Below are 20,200 nucleotides of genomic sequence, written 5' to 3'. Positions count from 1 at the left end.
TGTTGACCGGTTTATCGTACCACGAAATTGTTTTGACCCCCCTGAAGATTTGAGGGTCCCAGCCTTCCTATTTAAACCGCACTGTCAGTGTAGTCGGGGAGAGAGGCAGAGAAGGACGCTGAACACTGACCAGGACCAGGCCGACAGAGCAGTCCAGAAGAAAACGGCAGAAGAACACGAGCCAAGCTAACAGTCAAGTCACAGCTCAGAAGGCCAGCTCAGAAGGCCAGCACACTGGGACGAGCTCTGGTCACACTGGGTGACGCCTGAAACGCCCTTGTTAAGTGTTCGTTGTACCAGCGTATAAAATTGGTCCTTGTTATTATTAAAACCTGCTGAAACCGAAGATCGTGTTTGTCTGTTGTGCTACACAACCCCCCTGACCTATGGAGACAATGTCTCACATCTTGTCGGACTATGAATTGGATGATACGTTTCATATATTTTTTGACTTTGGAAGCTGTGTGAAATAAAATATGAATGTAAAATGTTGCAAATATCTGTGTGAAATAAAAGATGAATGTAAAACTTTGATTTTTGGGTTCTTTTTTTAGTTAATACAACATATTTATTGACTGTTGAATGTGTTGCAAATAATACTTGAACCTGACATTCTTAGGCTTGATATAGTTCGTGGTTGTACACCCCATATAGAATTACACGGGGAATAAATTGGACCTGCACGCTCAGTCAGGTGTAACCACTAATCCCTTCTGTAAACATCAAGCTGCTGGCAAAGTGAGGGTAAACCGTCACTTCCATGGTTTGGGACTTTAGGCTATATTCGTTGAAATGTAATTATTTTTCAATTGACTTTCTTAGTTTTGTTTTTAACCAGCGCTTGCCGACATGTGCGTATATTTTGCAGTTCGCACACGGACCCTACAAGCCGTTCAGTGATGTGGTCGAGAAAGGTGTGTCAGAAAGATCAGGCAACATGGAGGGGCTTTATAGTCGCTTAATTAATTTTGGCGAAAATTTGGAATTATGAAATATGCCATGCTAATAAGGTGGAGGATCTAAAGGAGTTTGTGTGTTTTTGTAGATTTATAATTTATGTTTTATTGGTAGCTTGTTTGTTGTGTTTTTTTGTGTTTTTTTTTCTCTCTTTTTGGTTTTAGGATGGATTTGGGGATTTTAGAGTGGCCTTTGTAGCAGGTGTTTTAGTTTGCAGTTTGATTTCTGATAATTGTTTTGCCACTTTTGGACGATTTTTTCCTTTGTAATATTTCGTTTTTAGATATTGGAAAGTTGATGCTTACTTCGTCTAATTTAAGTGCTGATTTAGCTGCTTCGTCGGCATGTTCGTTACCAAACACACCGATGTGGACAGGAATCCAAACTTTTTCTATATACAGTAAACTACAGTTATAACGAACACGCTTATAACGAACTAACGGATATAACGAACTAATCTTTTTTTGTAGTTATACTGTATATATGCTTATAACGAATTACGGTTATAGCGAACTAAAATTAGTTGTCCCTTTGAGTTCGTTATAACCATAGTTTACTGTATTTGCCTAGTTGACGGAGATTGTCGTAGCTTTTAAGTATCTGAAGTATTAGCTTAGGACGTATTTTGTGTTTTTGTTTTTTATAGCCTGGATATATGACACACCAGTGTTTCACTTTTTCGTGTATGTATGCTTGTGTGGTGGATTTAGCGGTGTTTGGATCGAGATATGTCGATTGTGTGGGTTTGTAGTTTGGGTATGAAAGGGTCGTTTGGTGCTGTGTATAGTTTTAAATCATTTAGGTTGTGAGTATTTGAGTAGTTTTGTATGTGTTGAGGTGAGGTAAGGTGAAATGGGGTCCTAGTATGTGTTAAGAAATTGGTACTAATTGTAGGTTATTTCGAGCTACCGCTTGGACTTTTGGGCTGTTTTTAAGCATTTGTTGGATTATCTTTGGTGTAGGCCCAGTAATTTATTGTGAGTTCTCGGCGTAGATCCAGGAGGATTTCGCCTGTTAGTGCCTGCAGTGATGTGCGCGGTGTGCCCTGTTGTGAGTGTGTAATGAACCTTAGTGCTTGGTATTGGACTGAGTTTAGTTTATCGTTGTATAATGAGTTGAGGGTGTTGTATATTTGGCATCCATAGTATATTTTTGATCTAATCAGTGATTTGTAAAGTGACAGTACACCCCACCCCCACCCCCTTGTTCGAACCTGTCAGGCAGCGTAGTGTGTTTAGGTCTTCAGTGCATCTATTTTCCAGGTTTTTAATGTGGGCACCCCATGTGAGATGTTCATCAAAGATTAGTCCTGGAAATTCAGTCTGGTTTTGGAAATTTTGGGGGTTATTTTTCTGTTTTAGTTTGGGTGTGTTTGCGCGCATATATCTATGTTTGAGTAATATCCATTTATTTTTTTTCGGCATTTAGTGAGAAGCCCTATTTATTCGCCCATGTTCTCTTTAATGCCTTCTGTAATAATGTTTTTGCTATGTTTCTTCTTCTGGTGCGGATCCAAAGGGCTCCGTCATCAGCGTATGTAAGTTTGAATTTTATTAGATATTGCCTTGAAAAAGTCGTTATTCATAATGTTGAAAAGTGTTGGCCTCAGAATGCTGCCTTGGGGCGTGCCATTCTCTAGGGGACAATGGTTCGATAGCGTTTGGTCGATTCCAACAGTTATTTTACGATTTGTTAAGAAGATATGTATGTAGTTTATCATTTGGCCTTGAAGTCCTGCTTTTGGAGTTGTTTTAATGAGTCCGTTATGAAATACCATATCGAAAGTTTCCGAGAAATCTGGAAATTTCCCTACTGTGTGTTGTCGGTTCAGTTGTCCCGTTTTGATATCTTCGGGCGAGGTTATCTAAGGTAGAGAGGTTTGGGTAGAAACCGCTTTGATCTTGGTTTATTATGTTATTTTGGTCTAGATAGTGTTGGAGGCTGTTTTTGACCATTGTCTGCATGATTTTACAAAAGTTTGAGTTTAGGGAGATTGGTCTATAAGAATTAGCTGCGTCTGCAGGTTTATTTGGCTTTAGTATTGGGATGTAAGGACATGACCGTTTTGGTAGACGAAATTGTATAGTTTTAGTCATGATTCCAGAAGATTTGGGGGCACCCGTTTAATTATTTGGAATGAGGTTAGGTCTAGTCTGGTGACTGTTACTTTTTGTTTATTTAGTACATGGAGTAGTTCCTCAATTGCCAATGGGTGGTTTATTTCTAGGTTGTCGTCTTTGTGTAATTTGGAGAATTAATTTCTATTTTGTAATTGTGTTTGGAATTCCTTATTGAAGTTGCTATTGCTACTAATGTCTCAGAAATGGTTTGCAAGAGTATTTGCTTTATGTTTCGTTTTTTTATATGTTTTTGCGCCCTACTGTTCTTGCGTCTGATCTAGATTTATTTCTTCGTAAATTTATTTCCAGTTTTTGGCTTTCGCAATTTTGACGAGGTTTTGTACTTTATGATTTAGTTGGTGGACTACCTTTGGATTTGTGTACACACATCGTCATTTGACTTATAGCTGTTGATAAATAAGTCCTTACCAATCAGTGACTGACCACTTTTACTGTTTTTATTGTAACTACCCTTGGAACAAAGAATGTAACAAATAAACACAAGCACAAGATGTACACAGCAAGTCGTTCTGTATTATCAACCATAGGAAGCTAAACTACAATACCATTCCATATTCTCCAAAAAAATACAATACCATTCCCTGTTCCCCAACATTCTGCAATATCATTCCATAATTTCCAACATCAAAAGCCATGATTATACTACTGCCTACATAATACCATCTATGTCTACTAACTGTTCCACTTTGAAATAGGCCTCTCTGAATTATCAATATTAATTTGTAAACCTTCAGATCCTAGATCCATACATTTTACGTTTCTGGATAAAAACTAAACCTCCTTCTTAATACTTTAGTCTTATAAGGCGTGTACCAGCTGTGCACATATAATCTAACAATCACTACACAGTAGACCACGTAAAGTTCTCGATTTAATGTTGAGTACGTATTTCCACTGTGGACAAGGTATGCGTATGCGAATGCTGCAAATTCGTTTATGAGATTGTGCTTATTACTTAAAATAATAGACAAAAAAAGTACCCATTGCTCTTTAGCTCACCTGAATTATAAAGTAATAATTTGATAACACTTCAATCTTATATTAGTTCAAATGTCTTTACAGCTACAATGGATAGAATTATCATTAAATCGCCAGCATGTTGTCAGAAATGAGCGGGCCACTGCAACTTGATAATGGTAGTTATGGTGTCTTTAGTTGCCGTATACGGTGTCATATAAGGTTAGCAGCACAATACTGGGAGAGGCGTATGCGGCAACTAAAGATACAATAACGAATTTATTATGCCGAAAAGTTTACATTATTTGGTGTCTTTATCGCACGTGAAAACGTGACACTTACAACTGGTATAAACGACAAGACCAGTACATATTTTTCCGATACAACGCTTTAATATAACAATTGAATATATAATGCGGAAAATGTGAATGTTTAAACAAGTATTATAGGTAAAATGGACAGCATTTTTATAAAAATGTGACTTTAATTGCATGGTAATTTCTTGTTTGTGACGTCATCCTATATTATATACTATGACGTTGCTATTTGTAAATCAGTTACATCCGTTGTAAGTTTTTTTCTCTATAATTATTATTGATAAAGTCACGAACGTGGTTTCTTTGAAAATTAATGTCTTTGCACATCACAATTAAAGATATTAAAACACAAAACAGTGTCGAATGACGAATTTCTGTACCAGAATTGTTATGTGAAATATGTGAGTTGGGTTTTGGTCACTGACGGTATGCCGATTCATATTTGGTCAGCAACAATCATCTTTGATGTTTACTGACGGTATACGGGCTCATATAGGGTTAGTAGTTCTACTCTCCGATTGGTCAATCTCACTTTGAGGCATAATATTTCATGATATTGCTTGACGGGAAGCCATTATCATGCTCGTTGTTAGGTGACGTCATATTGATGTTCAATAGTGACGTCATCTGGTTTGTCCTATGACGTTTTCACATTTATAAACGAGGGGCAGTGATATTCGTTGTGTGTAAATGTGTACAGTAAATGTTTTAAAAGCGATATTGTTGTTTATTCTTATTTGATAACAAATTCTACCCTTTTTAGTCATAATAAAGGCAGCGCTTTTTGACAGAGCATTATCATTTGCAGACACCCTCTGTCTTTTCCACCGCCCTCCTTTGTCGGGCAGTGGATGGAAGAATTCAGGCTTCTGCAATTAATAATGCCCTGAAAAGTAAAAGTGAGTTAAGGAAGAAATGGTGCAAATGATTATGTTAAAAAGAAAGAAAGGTAGTTTTGCACCATCATTTTGGACAACGATGTTGAGTGCAAAAAATTAATAGTGATGCCACTAATTTACTGAATATTGGTATTTCAATACCCAACTCTTTTACGACTTAACAGAACAGTGAACTGTTGTTACAATTGGTATATTAAATTTACAAAGGTGTATGGGGACATTTCTTAGGGCAATGAAATCAATAATTAGTCTGAAATGATCAGTTACACAACCTGATATTGCTAATATATTCAAATCTAAACATATTAATATATTAATTATTGGATTCTCTGAAAAGTGTTGGTTTTCCTTTTGCTTTGATAAATACATCAGCGTGCAAGAGTCGTTGATTGTAGAAGGGTACTTATTTGATCTGACAAATTTTAACTTGGGAGCCCTTGGTTTTGAAGCTGTCCTATTGTAACGATCGCAAAGCAAAATATTTCAGGCAAATGTCTCAGCTAAACTTACAGAAATGTACATCATGAATATTAATATTCGTAACACACAGATTATGAACATGTTTGGGTTTTAAACAATTCCAAACATGTTTAGGATATAGACATATGTAGTGATCACAACACACTTTAATTATCGGATAAGGAATAAGCGCGTTTTTTACAACAGTGTGACCTATTAAACGTCTTCTGATGAAATTACATTAAGTATCTTGGGGCCAAATCGGACTGATCACAGACCACACCCATCTGATGGAGACTATGTTGAGAATAAAGAGGGAAAAGGGCTTCACTTTGAGCAATGTGCTTCCTTTAAATATCAAGATCTGTGACACTTTAAAGTGGTATTTAGGTAGATATGATACAAGTCTATATATGTAAACAAATTTCATGATACATCTGTGAGGTTTTAGATGTTTTTGACGACAAGTCGGACCGAACACTTGTGATGTGACTATGTTGAGGGTAGGTATGGGGAAATGAGATTCACCCTAATCACCGTGTCTGCTTTAAATACGATGAACAGTGACATTTAAAAGTGGTATTTATAACGACAACCAAACACAAAGTAGTTTCACACATTTATTATGATCAAATACAAAATTATAAGTTTGGCGTATGGGGAATTCTCAGGTATGACTAAGGGTGCCCATGATTGAGCATCAATCATGCCAAGCATTGGAAACGATTTGGCCACTTGCAAATAATAACATGACGCGGCAAATCTGGACGGCCAAATCGTTGGAACTAAGTGTGTTCATGATCGAGCATCGGTCATGCCCAAGCATTGGGATCAAACGCTGGCTATAGTTCTGAGCCTCAGAGCACAGCGAGTGATTACACAGAACGGTACAAAATGGTGCGATAAATGAGAATACAAGTAGCATACAAGTTGGCTGTGGATTATTGAACTTTAGGGGGAAGTATCCCAACAATTTGAGGAGGATAGTAAGGCCGTAAGCCTTCGAGCAAGCTGAGGAGGATAGTTGGGCCGGGCCTGAGAATTCCCAAGTTTGAGTATGATACATAAAGTGAGACAAGTATAAATTTCATATCATATCTGGTATGACCATGAGGTTACTTTGGGAGGAGGTTGGGGAGGTGGTGGAAACTGCTTGTCATTGTTTACAACTGATAACAATGGCTGCCGACCTGTACCCACTGCGCATGCGTGGGAGGAAGGCTTGTAAGCTTCCTGGGAGGAAACTTGTGTCTGCGCATGCTCCTGTCAAACTTCCTTCCTGTCAAAACAAATAGTTACGACTACGACAGGTGTGGCTGTTGTAGGCACAAGCCGTTGTCTAAGCAATAAACTAGAAAGGTTACGAGTGCATTTTGGAAGGGATTTATGTAGCTGGTACAAGCTAGGTCAGCATGACCTGCATAAAATGTACGTAGCACCACCTTGTCGTACTTAGTGCCACCAATGTGTGATGAGCAAATTGTTGCTAACCGCAGCATAGCACACATATACCAACAATTTAAACATAAGTAAAGTAATACATGCAAGTAGCAAGAATAATACATGGTTGTTTTATTGTTGTTATAAATGTGCTCAGAGTACCGAAGAGCTATAATTTATAACGACAACCAAACACAAAGTAGTTTCACACATTTATTATGATCAAATACAAAATGATAAATTTGGCGTATGGGGAATTCTCAGGTATGACTAAGGGTGCCCATGATTGAGCATCAATCATGCCAAGCATTGGAAACGATTTGGCCACTTGCAAATAATAACATGACACCGCAAAACTTGACGGCCAAATCGTTGGCACACGACTAAGTGTGTACATGATCGAGCATCGGTCATGCCCAAGCATTGGAATCAAACGCTGGCTATAGTTCTGAGGCTCAGAGCACAGCGAGTGATTACACAGAACGGTACAATATGGTGCGATAAATGAGAATACAAGTAGCATACAAGTTGGCTGTGGATTATTGAACTTTAGGGGGAACTATCCCAGCAATTTGAGGAGGATAGTAAGGCCACAATTCGAGCCAGATGTGGATAAAAATAAAATACTATGATACAGCTGGCTGAGAATACCCCCCTAAAGAAAATAATACCTATAGCTAGTAATTGCATATAGGATTATTACGCCTGAACAACATTGGACTTGGACTGAAACGCCAAGGCTTACTCCCAGAGTTTGATGTAGTTTATGAATGAAATAGTCACGGTGGAGAGGTATACCACAGTCAGTGAGGAACAATGGGTCCGAGGCACAGGCCTGAGACTGATTGCGCAGGTTAACATAGTCTTTCATTGCCCGAACGAGGCAGGTTGGTCCGGGCACTGCATGTACAGTAATTGTCACACCTTTCCCTAGCTGTTCAGTCTTTGATTGCTTGAGAAACAGATCAAAGCAGGTGTATTCCTTGTTGAAGGTAATCGAATTCATGGATAAATGTTTTTGATACTCATATTTGGCACAAGTGAATTCATCGCATCTCAAAAAGGCATAGAAGGCTAGATTAAATACAGCCTGCAATAACATGTTAGTATAATGATTGAACAAACGCTTGTCCAATTGGAAACACAAATTGCGCAACACATGGATAGTTATAGGTAAACGCTCTGCTGCCGGCAGGCTCTGTATCCGTTGAATTGCTTTCATGATAGTCCCTAGCCTAAGAGTGTTACATACTGACCATGGATTCTCAATTCCATGTCTTAGATAAGCAAACCTCACAGCAGCGAGATAGCTTCTGATTGTTGTACACTTATAATGTAGTTTGTAGAAGCAGTGTGCTACAAAGTACAAGAGGGTTTGTTCTGTGATAGGGGGCAAAGCAGCCGGCCACCAGCGTACACCAGTAGTAGTATATAGTGCACTTATGCCCGTTTTTTAATTGCAGCCCTCTCATTGGCTGATTTCTGCCCGTCATATATTGCAGCCCTCTCATTGGCTGATTTCTATCCGCAGGGCCCCCCTCCCCCCAACCCAGAGTAATGACGTCATATATTTCTGTCCTCTCATTGGCTGATTTCTACCTGCAGGGTCCCTCCCCCACCCAGGGGTTCAACCCCACCCCACCACCCAGGGTCCCACCCCACATTCCCACCCATTTTGATTTTGAGCGCTGTTATGTAACTTATTCATAATTAAACCTAGTGAATGCTATTCTAGACTTAGTGTATACAATAATAATAAAAAGAAGTTCTAAAATTACAAAGTGAAATTCTCCAGCTGAAAAAAAGAAATAGAGAAAGGATATCTTTATTGAAAGCGTCTCAGCAAAATGTTAAAAGTTTTCTTTTGGGAGATTTGGCTGTGAAAATTGATTGTTCATTTGGGAGCCCATATGATTGTGTTTCTTTTTGGGGTTCGTTGATATGGATGCCGAATCCTGTGCGTTTTGAGCACGGGTCAAAGGACCCATCTGTGTAAATGTGACACCAATTTGGACATTTTTCGTGAATGCATGCTAATGTCATGGATTTAGTGGTATTTGGATCAGTTTCTTTATTTAGTCTGGTGGAGACAGATATGTCGATTTTGGGGGGTCGGAGTTTGGGTGTGAAGGTGTTATTTGGGACTGTGTTTAACTGTAAATAATTCAGGTTGTGTGTATTTCGGTAATTTATTATGCGTTGAGAGATTGATGTTAATTGAGGGTTTTTGCGAGCTAGAGCTTGGAGTCTGGGGCTCTTGTTAGTTTTAAGGATCTGTTGGATTTTGGCCTTTTAGTTGGGTTGAGGCCCAGTAATTTATTGTTAGATGTTCTCGGCGTAGATCCAGGGGTATTTCGCCTCTTAGTGCCTGTAGCGATATGCTCGGTGTGCCATGCTGGGTGCGTGTGATTATCTTGAGTTCTTGATATTGAATTGAGTTTAGTTTATTGCTTAATGAGGAGTTTAAGGTGTTGTATATTTGGCCTCCATAGTCTATTTTTGATCTAATTAGTGATTTGTAAAGAGATAGTAGGGTCTTCTTGGAGGCCCCCCTACTTGGAACCTGTCAGGCAGCGTAGTGTGTTTAGGTCTTTAGTGCATCTATTTGTTAGGTTTTTAATGTGAACACCCCAGGTGAGGTGTTCATCTAAGATTAGTCCAAGGAATTTGGTTTCTTTTTGGAATTGTATGTTTTTTTAATTTTTTGTTTAGTTGTAGTTGGGAGTGTTTGCACGCATATTTCTTTGTTTGAATACTATCCCTGTGGTTTTATCGGCATTTAGCGAGAAACCCCATTTATTTACCCTTATTTGAATTTTATTTAATGCATTCTGCAGTAATTTGTGAGCCATATTTATGCTTCTAGTGCGGACCCAGAGGGCTACATCTTCCACGTATTTGGAAGTTTATATTTTATTGGGTATTCCAACGAATAGGTCATTAATCATAACGTTGAAACGTGTTGGGCTTAGAATGCTACCTTGAGGTGTGTCATTTTCTAAGGGACACTGGTTCGATAGCGTTTGGTCGATACCAACGGTTCTTTTGCGATTAGTTAGGAAGTCTTGGATATAGTTTAATATTTGGCCTGTAAGGCCTGCATTTTTAGTTTTTGTATTAGGCCGTTGTGTCATACCATGTCGAAAGCTTTAGAGAAGTCTAGAAATATGGGTCCCACGATTTACAACCTCGTTGACACCACGCCATGACGATATCGAATGATGAGGGCGAGGTAATTTTCGCGTATTAACACCTCTTAAGGTCGGCTGTGTCACCCTTTATACCCGTACGGTTGGGCTACGAGTTCTGATTTTATACGTAGAGCCGACCTTTAAGGCCTAACAGCGGTACCACGAGACAATGCGTGTAGACCTCTAGGGTTAACCTCTTATAATACTAACATCGTTATACTGTCCCCTTTAAGACAACGGATGTAACGTTATGGACAAACGCTCGCGAGTTATTTTGACAGATATATACCGTAACGTAGTGCTTTAAGGTAATGCGTGTTTGCATTATGAGTAAGGTATGTATACATCTATTGCCCCGTCAATATGATCGATGTATGTTTATTCTTGAAAACGTATAGACGGCAAGGGAATAAAGTTGTCAGGATGTCCAAAACTATAGGTAAAGGGGACATTCCTACCATAGTAATGACGTAGGTTTGAGTGCGGGTCATTGACCCGGAACTGTCACGTGATTGTCCGGCGTAGGACGTTCATTCGTTATCCGGCTGGTCACGTGATTTTGATCGCCGGACTGTCATCGCGGATTTATCATTTGCGGCTCGAGCTGTTGGAGATATCGGACGTGAAAATGGATTCTCCAGATTAAAGCGCGGGTTGCGACGCTAGTGCCGACTACGGATGTAAATGTTTGGATGCGGATAGCTGTCGGAGTTCCTGGACAGTGGGATCGGATATTATGGTCATTCCCGATCAGGTATTTTAAAAATCGTTTAGATACCTACTACAAATTTCCTATTCAAATTAAGCAGACTCCTCTCGAGCTGGCCAGGTGCGGGTTATTCTACACGGGAATGAACGATTGCGTTCAGTTATATATGTGCGGTATTAAACTGTACAAATGGAAATATGAAGACAAAATCTTACAAGAACATAGAAGACATTCCCCCAACTTCGTCTACCTGAAGACTGTATTTAGCTCACCATCCATGACGATCTAAGACGTCGTCAACATCCACGTGTACAGCGTACGCACAGGTTCCTTATGGAACCACCAAATCTCCCAATAGAAAACTTTTAACATTTTGCTGAGACGCTTTCAATAAAGATATCCTTTCTCTATTTCTTTTTTTCAGCTGGAAAATTTCACTTTGTAATTTTAGAACTTCTTTTTATTATTATTGTATACAGCAATATATAGTCTAGAATAGCATTCACTAGGTTTAATTATGAATAAGTTACATAACAGCGCTCAAAATCAAAATGGGTGGGAATGTGGGGTGGGACCCTGGGTGGTGGGGTTGGACCCCTGGAGTGCTGGGGTGGGGTGGGACCCGTGGGGGGGGGGGGGGGGGGGGGGGGCCTGCGGGCAGAAATCAGCCAATGAGAGGACAGAAATATATGACGTCATTTCTCTGGGTTGACGGGCAGAAATCAGCCAATGAGAGGGCTGCAATTAAAAAACGGGCATAAGTGCACTATATACTACTTAAACTACACATGGCCATGAAGTTCAGGAAATTATGAAGTCCTGATTTATAAACCGCCTGTGTTTTCGTTGAGAGATCTTGTGACCAGAGCTTGTTGAGATCTGAGCAGGTGGAATCGTGATTGCTGTGATTGGAAGACATAGGGTAGGCACACCGTCTGCTTTGGGAGCTAGCTTCTTGAATCTGTCCATCTGTAATCGAGATAAAGAATCAGCTATGCAGTTATCTTTACCTGGTACGTGAGCAGCAACAAAATGGAAGTTACCACAAACGGCTGTCAGTACGAGCTTTCTGACCAGTCTCATGATGAAAGGTGATTTTGATCTACACTTATTGATGATCTCTACGGTGCTACTGTTATCACAATGGAATTTAATGTTTTTCCTTGACCAGTAATTTCCCCAAATTGTAGCAGAAATGACAATTGGATACAGTTCAAGTAGTGCTATTGACAAGTCACCATTCAGGATATCGAGCAAGTCTGTTGGCCACTGCTGTGCGAACCATTTACCCCGAAAATAAGCACCATAACCTATGGATGCTGCTGCATCTGTGTAGAGTTCTATCTCTGGTGCTGCGATCTCGTCATCGTAGAAGAATGACATGCCATTCCAGTCTGTTAAAAAATGAACGCCACATCGAAAAGTCTAGTTTGCACTCCTGGGTAATATTGACATGGTGATGTAGTTTGGGGACAGAATGTGCAAGGCTCTACCTGGTTTAATTACCTGCATTGCAAAATTTAAATGTCCTAACACACTCAACAGTTGTCGTTTGGTGACCTTTCTTCTCTCTTGGACTGAATCGACGACAGCAAAGATTCTAGCTACTTTATCAGCTGGGAGTCGCGCTTCCATCTTGTCAGTGTCTAGGTTGATACCAAGGTACTCAAAACCTTGTCGTAGGGCCAATTGTTTTCTTTGGTGACAAAGGAATCTTGAGATCGTTGAAAAGATGTCGCAATTTACTCATGGTTGCATTGCCCTCGTCCTTATTTGCGTCAATTGTGAGAAAATCATCAAGTAGATGAAGAATATGAGGAATGTGGTAGACGAAGGTTGCGATCCAACAGATTGCTTGCGATAAAAGGTCAAAGACCAGTCTGGTAAAGTAATACAAGCAATTGTCCCAATGGATACCATGTAGATGCCAGAGAGAGTGATGTATGGGTATCAGTTTGAAAGCATCCACAATATCAGCTTTGCACAGATAGGCGTGTCGTCCAAGATGTTTGATGATTTGTATGGCGTCATCCAGCTTGACATACACCAGGGACTACTGTTCTTTGTCGATGAGGGAGTTTAGACTGGGATTGTTATGGTCGTTATGCTGTGCTGATAAATCAACAATCATGCGTTGTTTCCGAGAATACTTGCCTTCCACGATCCCTATGGGATTGATGCGATGGTAGGGAAACGGGGACTCTGTGAACGGACCAATGAGGTAACCCTTATTTAGCTCCGTTTGTAATAAGTTATTAGTGGCATTTGGATCTTTATTGGCAGAGATGAGATTTTGAGCAGGAGGGTTTTGAATACCCCTAAAGAATTTGAGCAGGAGGGTTTTGAATACCCCTAAAGAATCCGTTTGTCATCTCTGCTATTAGTCTTGTCACGAAGTCATTGTCTGGATGGTTGAGCAGGTTGGTAGATAGGCGATGGACGGAAACCGGGGAGGGAGTTGCACCTAGTCAGTTCTTCTTTGAAGATGTTTTATCTTTTCTTTTGCTGATGCTTTCTTCTCTGTCTAGACTTCGGCACTTCAGGGCAGAGTGGGGTTTACGACAGAAGGAACACAGATGTCTGTATTTGCAGTTGACATGGATGTACTTGTCGGCATTGTAATTATTGCAAATCGGAATGCCTTGGTGGATAATGATTGCTCGTCCATGGCGATCAGCTCTTTTGTCCGACTGCCACCGTTTATCAGGAGTGTCATAGTGTGATGGCTGTGCTTTGGTAGCTTGAGAGGTAGAAACCAGGGAGCAGAAGTGTGTAGAATGTCCGACATCGTGACAAAGTTGACATGCATTGAGTCGTCGTCCCGTGAATATTATTCTGTATAACTCGTTATCCACTGTTCCCCAGTTGACTTTCCAGTTTTGCTGCTCCAGTAATGCTGCTGCCTTTGCAGAGAAACGCTTGTGGTACTGGTAGTATGTTAAATCTTGGTATTGTGCACGCATTTCAATGATGGTGCGCTGATATTTGTCCATTTCTTTCCTGCGTTGTGGCCAGCGACTAATCATGATGTCCCTACAGCAACCAAATGCAATGATGAAGTTACCAATTGTTAATGGCTGCCGCAATCTTGAATCCCCATTCTTAGACCCCTTAAGAAGCAAGTCCATGTCATCTACATGTATATTTTTGGACGGAGTAGAAAGATCATCTGGCATAAGCAGAAAGGCTAAGTTGATATCTCTACCTTCACATATTTGGCGGCAGAGTGTAGTTCAGACCACCTCCACCTCAGGTGTAGTACCATCCAAAATTTGTTGTGGCAAAGCTGGGAAGTTACCTTTGGGCTCCACTGCGAAGGGGTCGTCTTTGGCAAATCTGGCCGTGAATAAGCCATAACCGTGGTGAGTGCCGGACGGTGCGTCCATGATGAAATGTTCAGGCACTGAGAAATTTGGTTGTGGCTGCTGTGGGGGTTGTTGTAGTGGTGGAGGTTGTGACGGTTGTGTGATCTGCTGACGTTGCACTTGCGTTTGTAGGTTTTCCACTGTATGTTTCAGTGACTGAAATGCGATCATGGTGTCTGAAAGGTTAACACTGGACTGTGGGGGATGTCCGGAGGAAGCTCTTGAGGGTTTCTGTCATTATCTGAGACGTTGTCACTCACGGATGGCTGGTTGTGCAGAAGGTGGAAATTGTCAGTATAAAACTGCTGGTATTTTTGTCGGGTCAGGCCTGATGGAGCTGTCATGTTGAGTATGTATTTGATATAGCTGCAGATATGGGGCAGTGACCAGTTCCTAGGGAATATCTGGTATGGACGTTGATCTCTTCTGTCATTGCTCCTTACTGTAGCCGGCCTCTCTGTCGCACGACTCGGGACTGAAGACTGGAATGTTGGGGAAGCCCCTGGTACTCTTACATTCTCCGCGTGAAGAATTTCCCCTGTATCAGCAATCTGGACATCGACATGAGATTCTGCGTTACCCGATCGCCCCGGGGTGGCTGACCTCCTAGATGACTTGGGTGTCTTTTTACGTCTCACAGGTGGCATTCTCACTGTGAAGCACGGCTACGCTAATTCCAACTCGAGTAACACGCCCGGAGAGGCAGGATGGCTTCGATTATAAACTGCTTGTCATTGTTTACAACTGATAACAATGGCTGCTGACCTGTACCCACTGCGCATGCGTGGGAGGAAGGCTTGTAAGCTTCCTGAGAGGAAACTTGTGTCTGCGCATGCTCCTGTCAAACTTCCTTCCTGTCAAAACAAATAGTTACGACTACGACGGGTGTGGCTGTTGTAGGCACAAGCCGTTGTCTAAGCAATAAACTGGAAAGGTTACGAGTGCATTTTGGAAGGGATTTATGTAGCTGGTGCAAGCTAGGTCAGCATTACCTGCATAAAATGTACGTAGCACCACCTTGTCGTACTTAGTGTCACCAATGTGTGATGAGCAAATTGTTGCTAACCGCAGCATAGCACACATATACCAACAAATTAAACATAAGTAAAGTAATACATGCAAGTAGCAAGAATAATACATGGTTGTTTTATTGTCGTTATAAATGTGCTCATAGTACCGAAGAGCTATAATTTAATTAGATATAGTACTATGCTATAGATTTAAGTGCTATGCCGGACAGATTGAAACTTGTATCATGATAGTTGGAAGTATTGGATACATTTCAAATCCTATTTCGTTTAACGTTTCCTATTTTACATGTAACCTAACTCAGCCACGCTAACAGGCAGTTAGACTTACTGATTTTCAAGCGATTAACTTGTAAATGCGTTGAGATGATGTGTCATTCAGTAATTAGTACGATGTTCTAGTATAAGCATATCCACCAAGATGTGAACTATGATAACGATCGAGAGATAAATAAACGCAGGTCGGGTTGGTATTTGCTACATGGTTATAGATAATAGTTAATTATAAATTGTCATTTTAAACAGTTTTTCACAAGATGAAAGAAATATTGGTGCAGGAACAGACTAGCAATTAACACTATAACCGCGATGCAATCGCGTTACTCAATACAGCCAAAAGTAACACTATATAAGACGCCGTTTGTAACTATGTATTTCTTATCTAATGATATCAGTAAATCATTTATTGATTCCATGGAATGAATTTAAATCTCAAGTTTGATTTATGACATCATGTTATATTTATTGATATTTGCGGCCTAAAAGAAAAACCACCGACTCACTTCAACAAATATCAATATATTATTGAAAATATTTCACATTATTTTTACAGCAATGGCTTCGCTGAGGTTTGGTCTGATGCTGGCACTGGTGTTTGTCATTGGATATTTCGCTTACTGTAAGTATTTATGGATGCTAGTGTTAATCACTGGATGTTACTCCCACTGTAAATATAAGTTGGTGCTTGCGTAAACCACGGATTTAACCTATTGTATTTGTTGTTGTTGCTGTCAATCATTGGATTTAACACCTACTGGAAGTATTTGTTGGTGGCGTCTATCATTGGCAGATGTACTACTTGCTGCAAGTATGTACTGACGCTTGTGTTTATCACAGAATATTACACTTATTTGCAAACCCTGGAAATGCATTATTCATTAATCAGTCATGTACGTGTTTTTAAAGGAAAGGGGGCGGTGTGTTTTTCTGGTGGTTATAAGCGTTCGCTCGTCACACCGAAGGCTCGAGTTTGATTCCCAACATGGGTACAATGTTTGACAATGTGTGAAGCCCATTTCTGGTGTCCCCCGCCGTGATATTGCTGGACTATTGTTAAAAGCGGCGTAAAACCGTACTCACTCACTCACCTAAATAGATGCTTTTCCTCACTCGAAATGAGAATTGTGCGGAGCTGGTTGCTGGCCGCTATCGGTACGTTTGTTGATTAAAGGTAGAAATCATTAAATATACATTGTCTGCCACCGGGAAGATTTGTGTTTAAGCAGAATAATAATTAAATTTTGAGATATACAATAGAATTACAACAATGTGTACATGCGCGTGGAAACATTTGTCAAATTCAGCATCATACTACATAAATACATTTCGTAGTCTGCATTATGCACGAATGACACTTTATTTAGATAATTGATATCATAAGTTACAAATATTGCACAAATTATCCTTAGTTAAGCCTTTGAGTCTGTGGATGAGGATTCCAGGTCGAGTCGGTAGTAATGTTAGGACAATTATTTTCTATTGACAGACGCCAGTAATCGTATCCGTAATACCTCACTTTCATAAGACATTTTGGTTGTTGTAGTTTATCCTACACCATTTGGTTAATCTGCAGAAATGAAATTGTTTTTGTAAGCAATAAAAAGTGAAAGAAATCATCAACAGTTCTAATATTCACTTTCTTGAAATCAAAACATACTTTCAGAAAATTCAAACAAAACTGCATTGTTGTGAACGTGTGGGAAAGCAGCCCCTGATGACTTGCGTGAGTGTGTACAGTCAAAGGGTGATATTGTGTGAAGTCGCTTACTAACCATCGGAAAATGGAACTGTTAAAATGGACTTATTACATACTCTTCTCTGTTAGTTATTTTCAAATATTATAGTTGTTTCGAATACTAGACAGAATGATTGGCCAACTGTATTCTTTTTCTGGAATAATTACATTCGCAAGTCATGTATCACAAAAAGTGCATATTTTGTTACATTAATGTGCAGATGTAACGATCGTAACAATGTTCAGTTTATTATTTTGTCCAAAATACATACATTAAGGTGTACACACAAAAGAAAAAAATTGATGCGATGCATAAACATGGCGGCAAACTCTTTGCTCATGAGATTAGATTAACAATACAAAATATTACGCAAATCTTTCAACAACAGTGGCATGTTTAAACAAAATGAACAGTTTATTTTCGCGTTTTATATCTAAAACAATGTTTTTGACTACTATGCGACTACTGGATTTAAAAAAATGTCTTTCCACTGTAAATAAGGGTAGATGCCTATTCAGGCAGAAACTAAATGAAGCGGACGTCCATACATCAGTATGTCCACACACCAGTACGTCCATGCATCAATATGTCCACACACCAGTACGTCCATACATCAATATGTCCATACGCCAATACATCCATACATCAATATGTGCACACACCTGTACGTCCATACATCAGTATGTCCACACACCAGTACGTCCATACATCAATATGTCCACACACCAGTACGTCCAAACATCAATATGTCCACACACCAGTACGTCCATACTTCAATATGTCCACACACAAGTACGTCCATACATCAATATGTCCATAAACCAGTACGTCCATACATCAATATGTCCATACATCAGTACGTCCATACATCAATATGTCCATACACCAAGACATCCATACATCAAAATGTCCATACACCAGTACACCCATGCCTCAATATGTCTATACACCAATACATTCATACATCAATATGTCCATACACCAATACATCCATACATCAAAATGTCCATACACCAATACACCCATGCCTCAATATGTCCATACACCAATACATCAATATGCCAATACACCATTACGTCCATACATCAATATGTTCATACACCAATACATCCATACATCAATATGTCCATACACCAATACATCCATACATCAATATGTCCATACACCAATACATCCATACATCAATATGTCCATACACAAGTACATCCATACATCAATTTATCTATACGCCAGTACATCCATACATCAATATGTCCATAGACCAATACATCCATACATCAATATGTCCATACACTAGTACGTCCATACATCAATATGTCCATACACCAATACATCCATACATCAGTTTGTCCATACACCAGTACATCCATACATCAATATGTCCATACACCAACACATCCATACACCAATTTGTCCATACACCAGTACGTCCATACATCAATAGGTTCATACACCAATACATCCTTACATCAATATGTCCATACACCAATACATCCATACATCAATATGTCCATACACAAGTAAGTCCATAAATCAATATGTCCATACTTCAATATGTCCATACATCAATACAACTTTAAAATGTCACTGTTCATCATATTTAAAGCAGACATGCTGGCTAAAGTTAATCTCATTTTCCCATAACTACCCTCAACATAGTCCCATCACAAGTGTTCGGTCCGACTTGGCCCGGGCAGTTAAAATCAACTTTAACCTCACATGTGTATCACGAAATGTGTTTACAATAGTAGTAGTAGTAGTAGTAGTAGTAGTAGTAGTAGTAGTAGTAGTAGTAAAAGAAGTAGTAGTAGTAGTAGCAGCAGTAGTAAGTATATAAATTTCTCTTCTTCGTATATCACAATAAAACTTCGCATAGATTTAAGTCTAAAAAGATATCTGAAACATTCTATTTTCTGAGAAACCAAACCGGAGCGCCAGCCCATATCCCCTCTACTTGCAAGAACAGGAGTATATTGATTTAAACATCCTCGCAGCCTTATTTTGCACTACTTCTTTCAAACTATGTAAGCCCCATATACTGGAACCAGCAAACAAAACTGGTTCAACCAACTTCGTAAAAACATCATATGACGTTCCATCAGAATAAATATACTTAGTGTACAGAGGAGATAGCACTGTTCTATGGGACCTACACTGTTCTTTCACGGTCTTGTGTTTGTCTAAATATTCTTTTAAACATAATCATAGATAACCATGAGCGCTAGTATAAGAAATGTGAGTAATGCCACACGAAAACTGATAACAATATCTAACAACAGATTTCCTCCGAAAATGGACAATTTTGGTTTTGTCATCATTAATACTAATACGCCATTTTAAACACCAAGTAATTACGATATCTAACATATTTTGGAGATATGTATCCTTTGGAGCTAACGACGCAATATGATCAGCGTATAACAAAATGTATGACATTTCGTTATCCAATGGTACACCCCATTTGCGATTCGTTATCTCCGTGGCAAGATATATAGACTAGTATTATATCTACCTAAATACCACATTAAAGTGTCACAGATCTTGCTATTTAAAGAAAGCACGTTGCTCAAAGTTAAGCCCCTTTCCCTCTACATTCTCAACATAGTCTCCATCAGATGTGTGTGGTCTGTGTTCAGTCCGATTTGGCCCCAAGATACTTAATGTTATTTCATCAGAAGACGTTTAATAGGTCACACTGTTGTAAAAAACGTGTTAATTCCCT

The 20,200-nt window shown here is 39.5% G+C and overlaps 1 protein-coding gene and 1 pseudogene across 1 annotated transcript in view; one reads left to right on the top strand and one right to left on the bottom strand.

The window, feature by feature from the left end:
* Nucleotides 1–20,200, top strand: part of LOC139448683 (uncharacterized) — a 79,114-nt gene that overhangs the window by 41,503 nt on the left and 17,411 nt on the right. Inside the window, exons 3-4 of the mRNA XM_071230235.1 lie at nt 869–925; nt 16,294–16,361. Coding sequence (XP_071086336.1) covers nt 869–925; nt 16,294–16,361 — 125 coding nt within the window. The remainder of the gene's footprint in view (nt 1–868; nt 926–16,293; nt 16,362–20,200) is intronic.
* Nucleotides 6,887–15,082, bottom strand: LOC139447792 (uncharacterized; annotated as a pseudogene).

This window comes from Haliotis cracherodii, unplaced genomic scaffold (assembly GCF_022045235.1).
Source record: "Haliotis cracherodii isolate W230 unplaced genomic scaffold, xgHalCrac1.p SCAF_7, whole genome shotgun sequence".
In the NCBI taxonomy this organism is placed as follows: domain Eukaryota; kingdom Metazoa; phylum Mollusca; class Gastropoda; order Lepetellida; family Haliotidae; genus Haliotis; species Haliotis cracherodii.
This window is presented reverse-complemented; position numbering and strand designations above follow the sequence as displayed.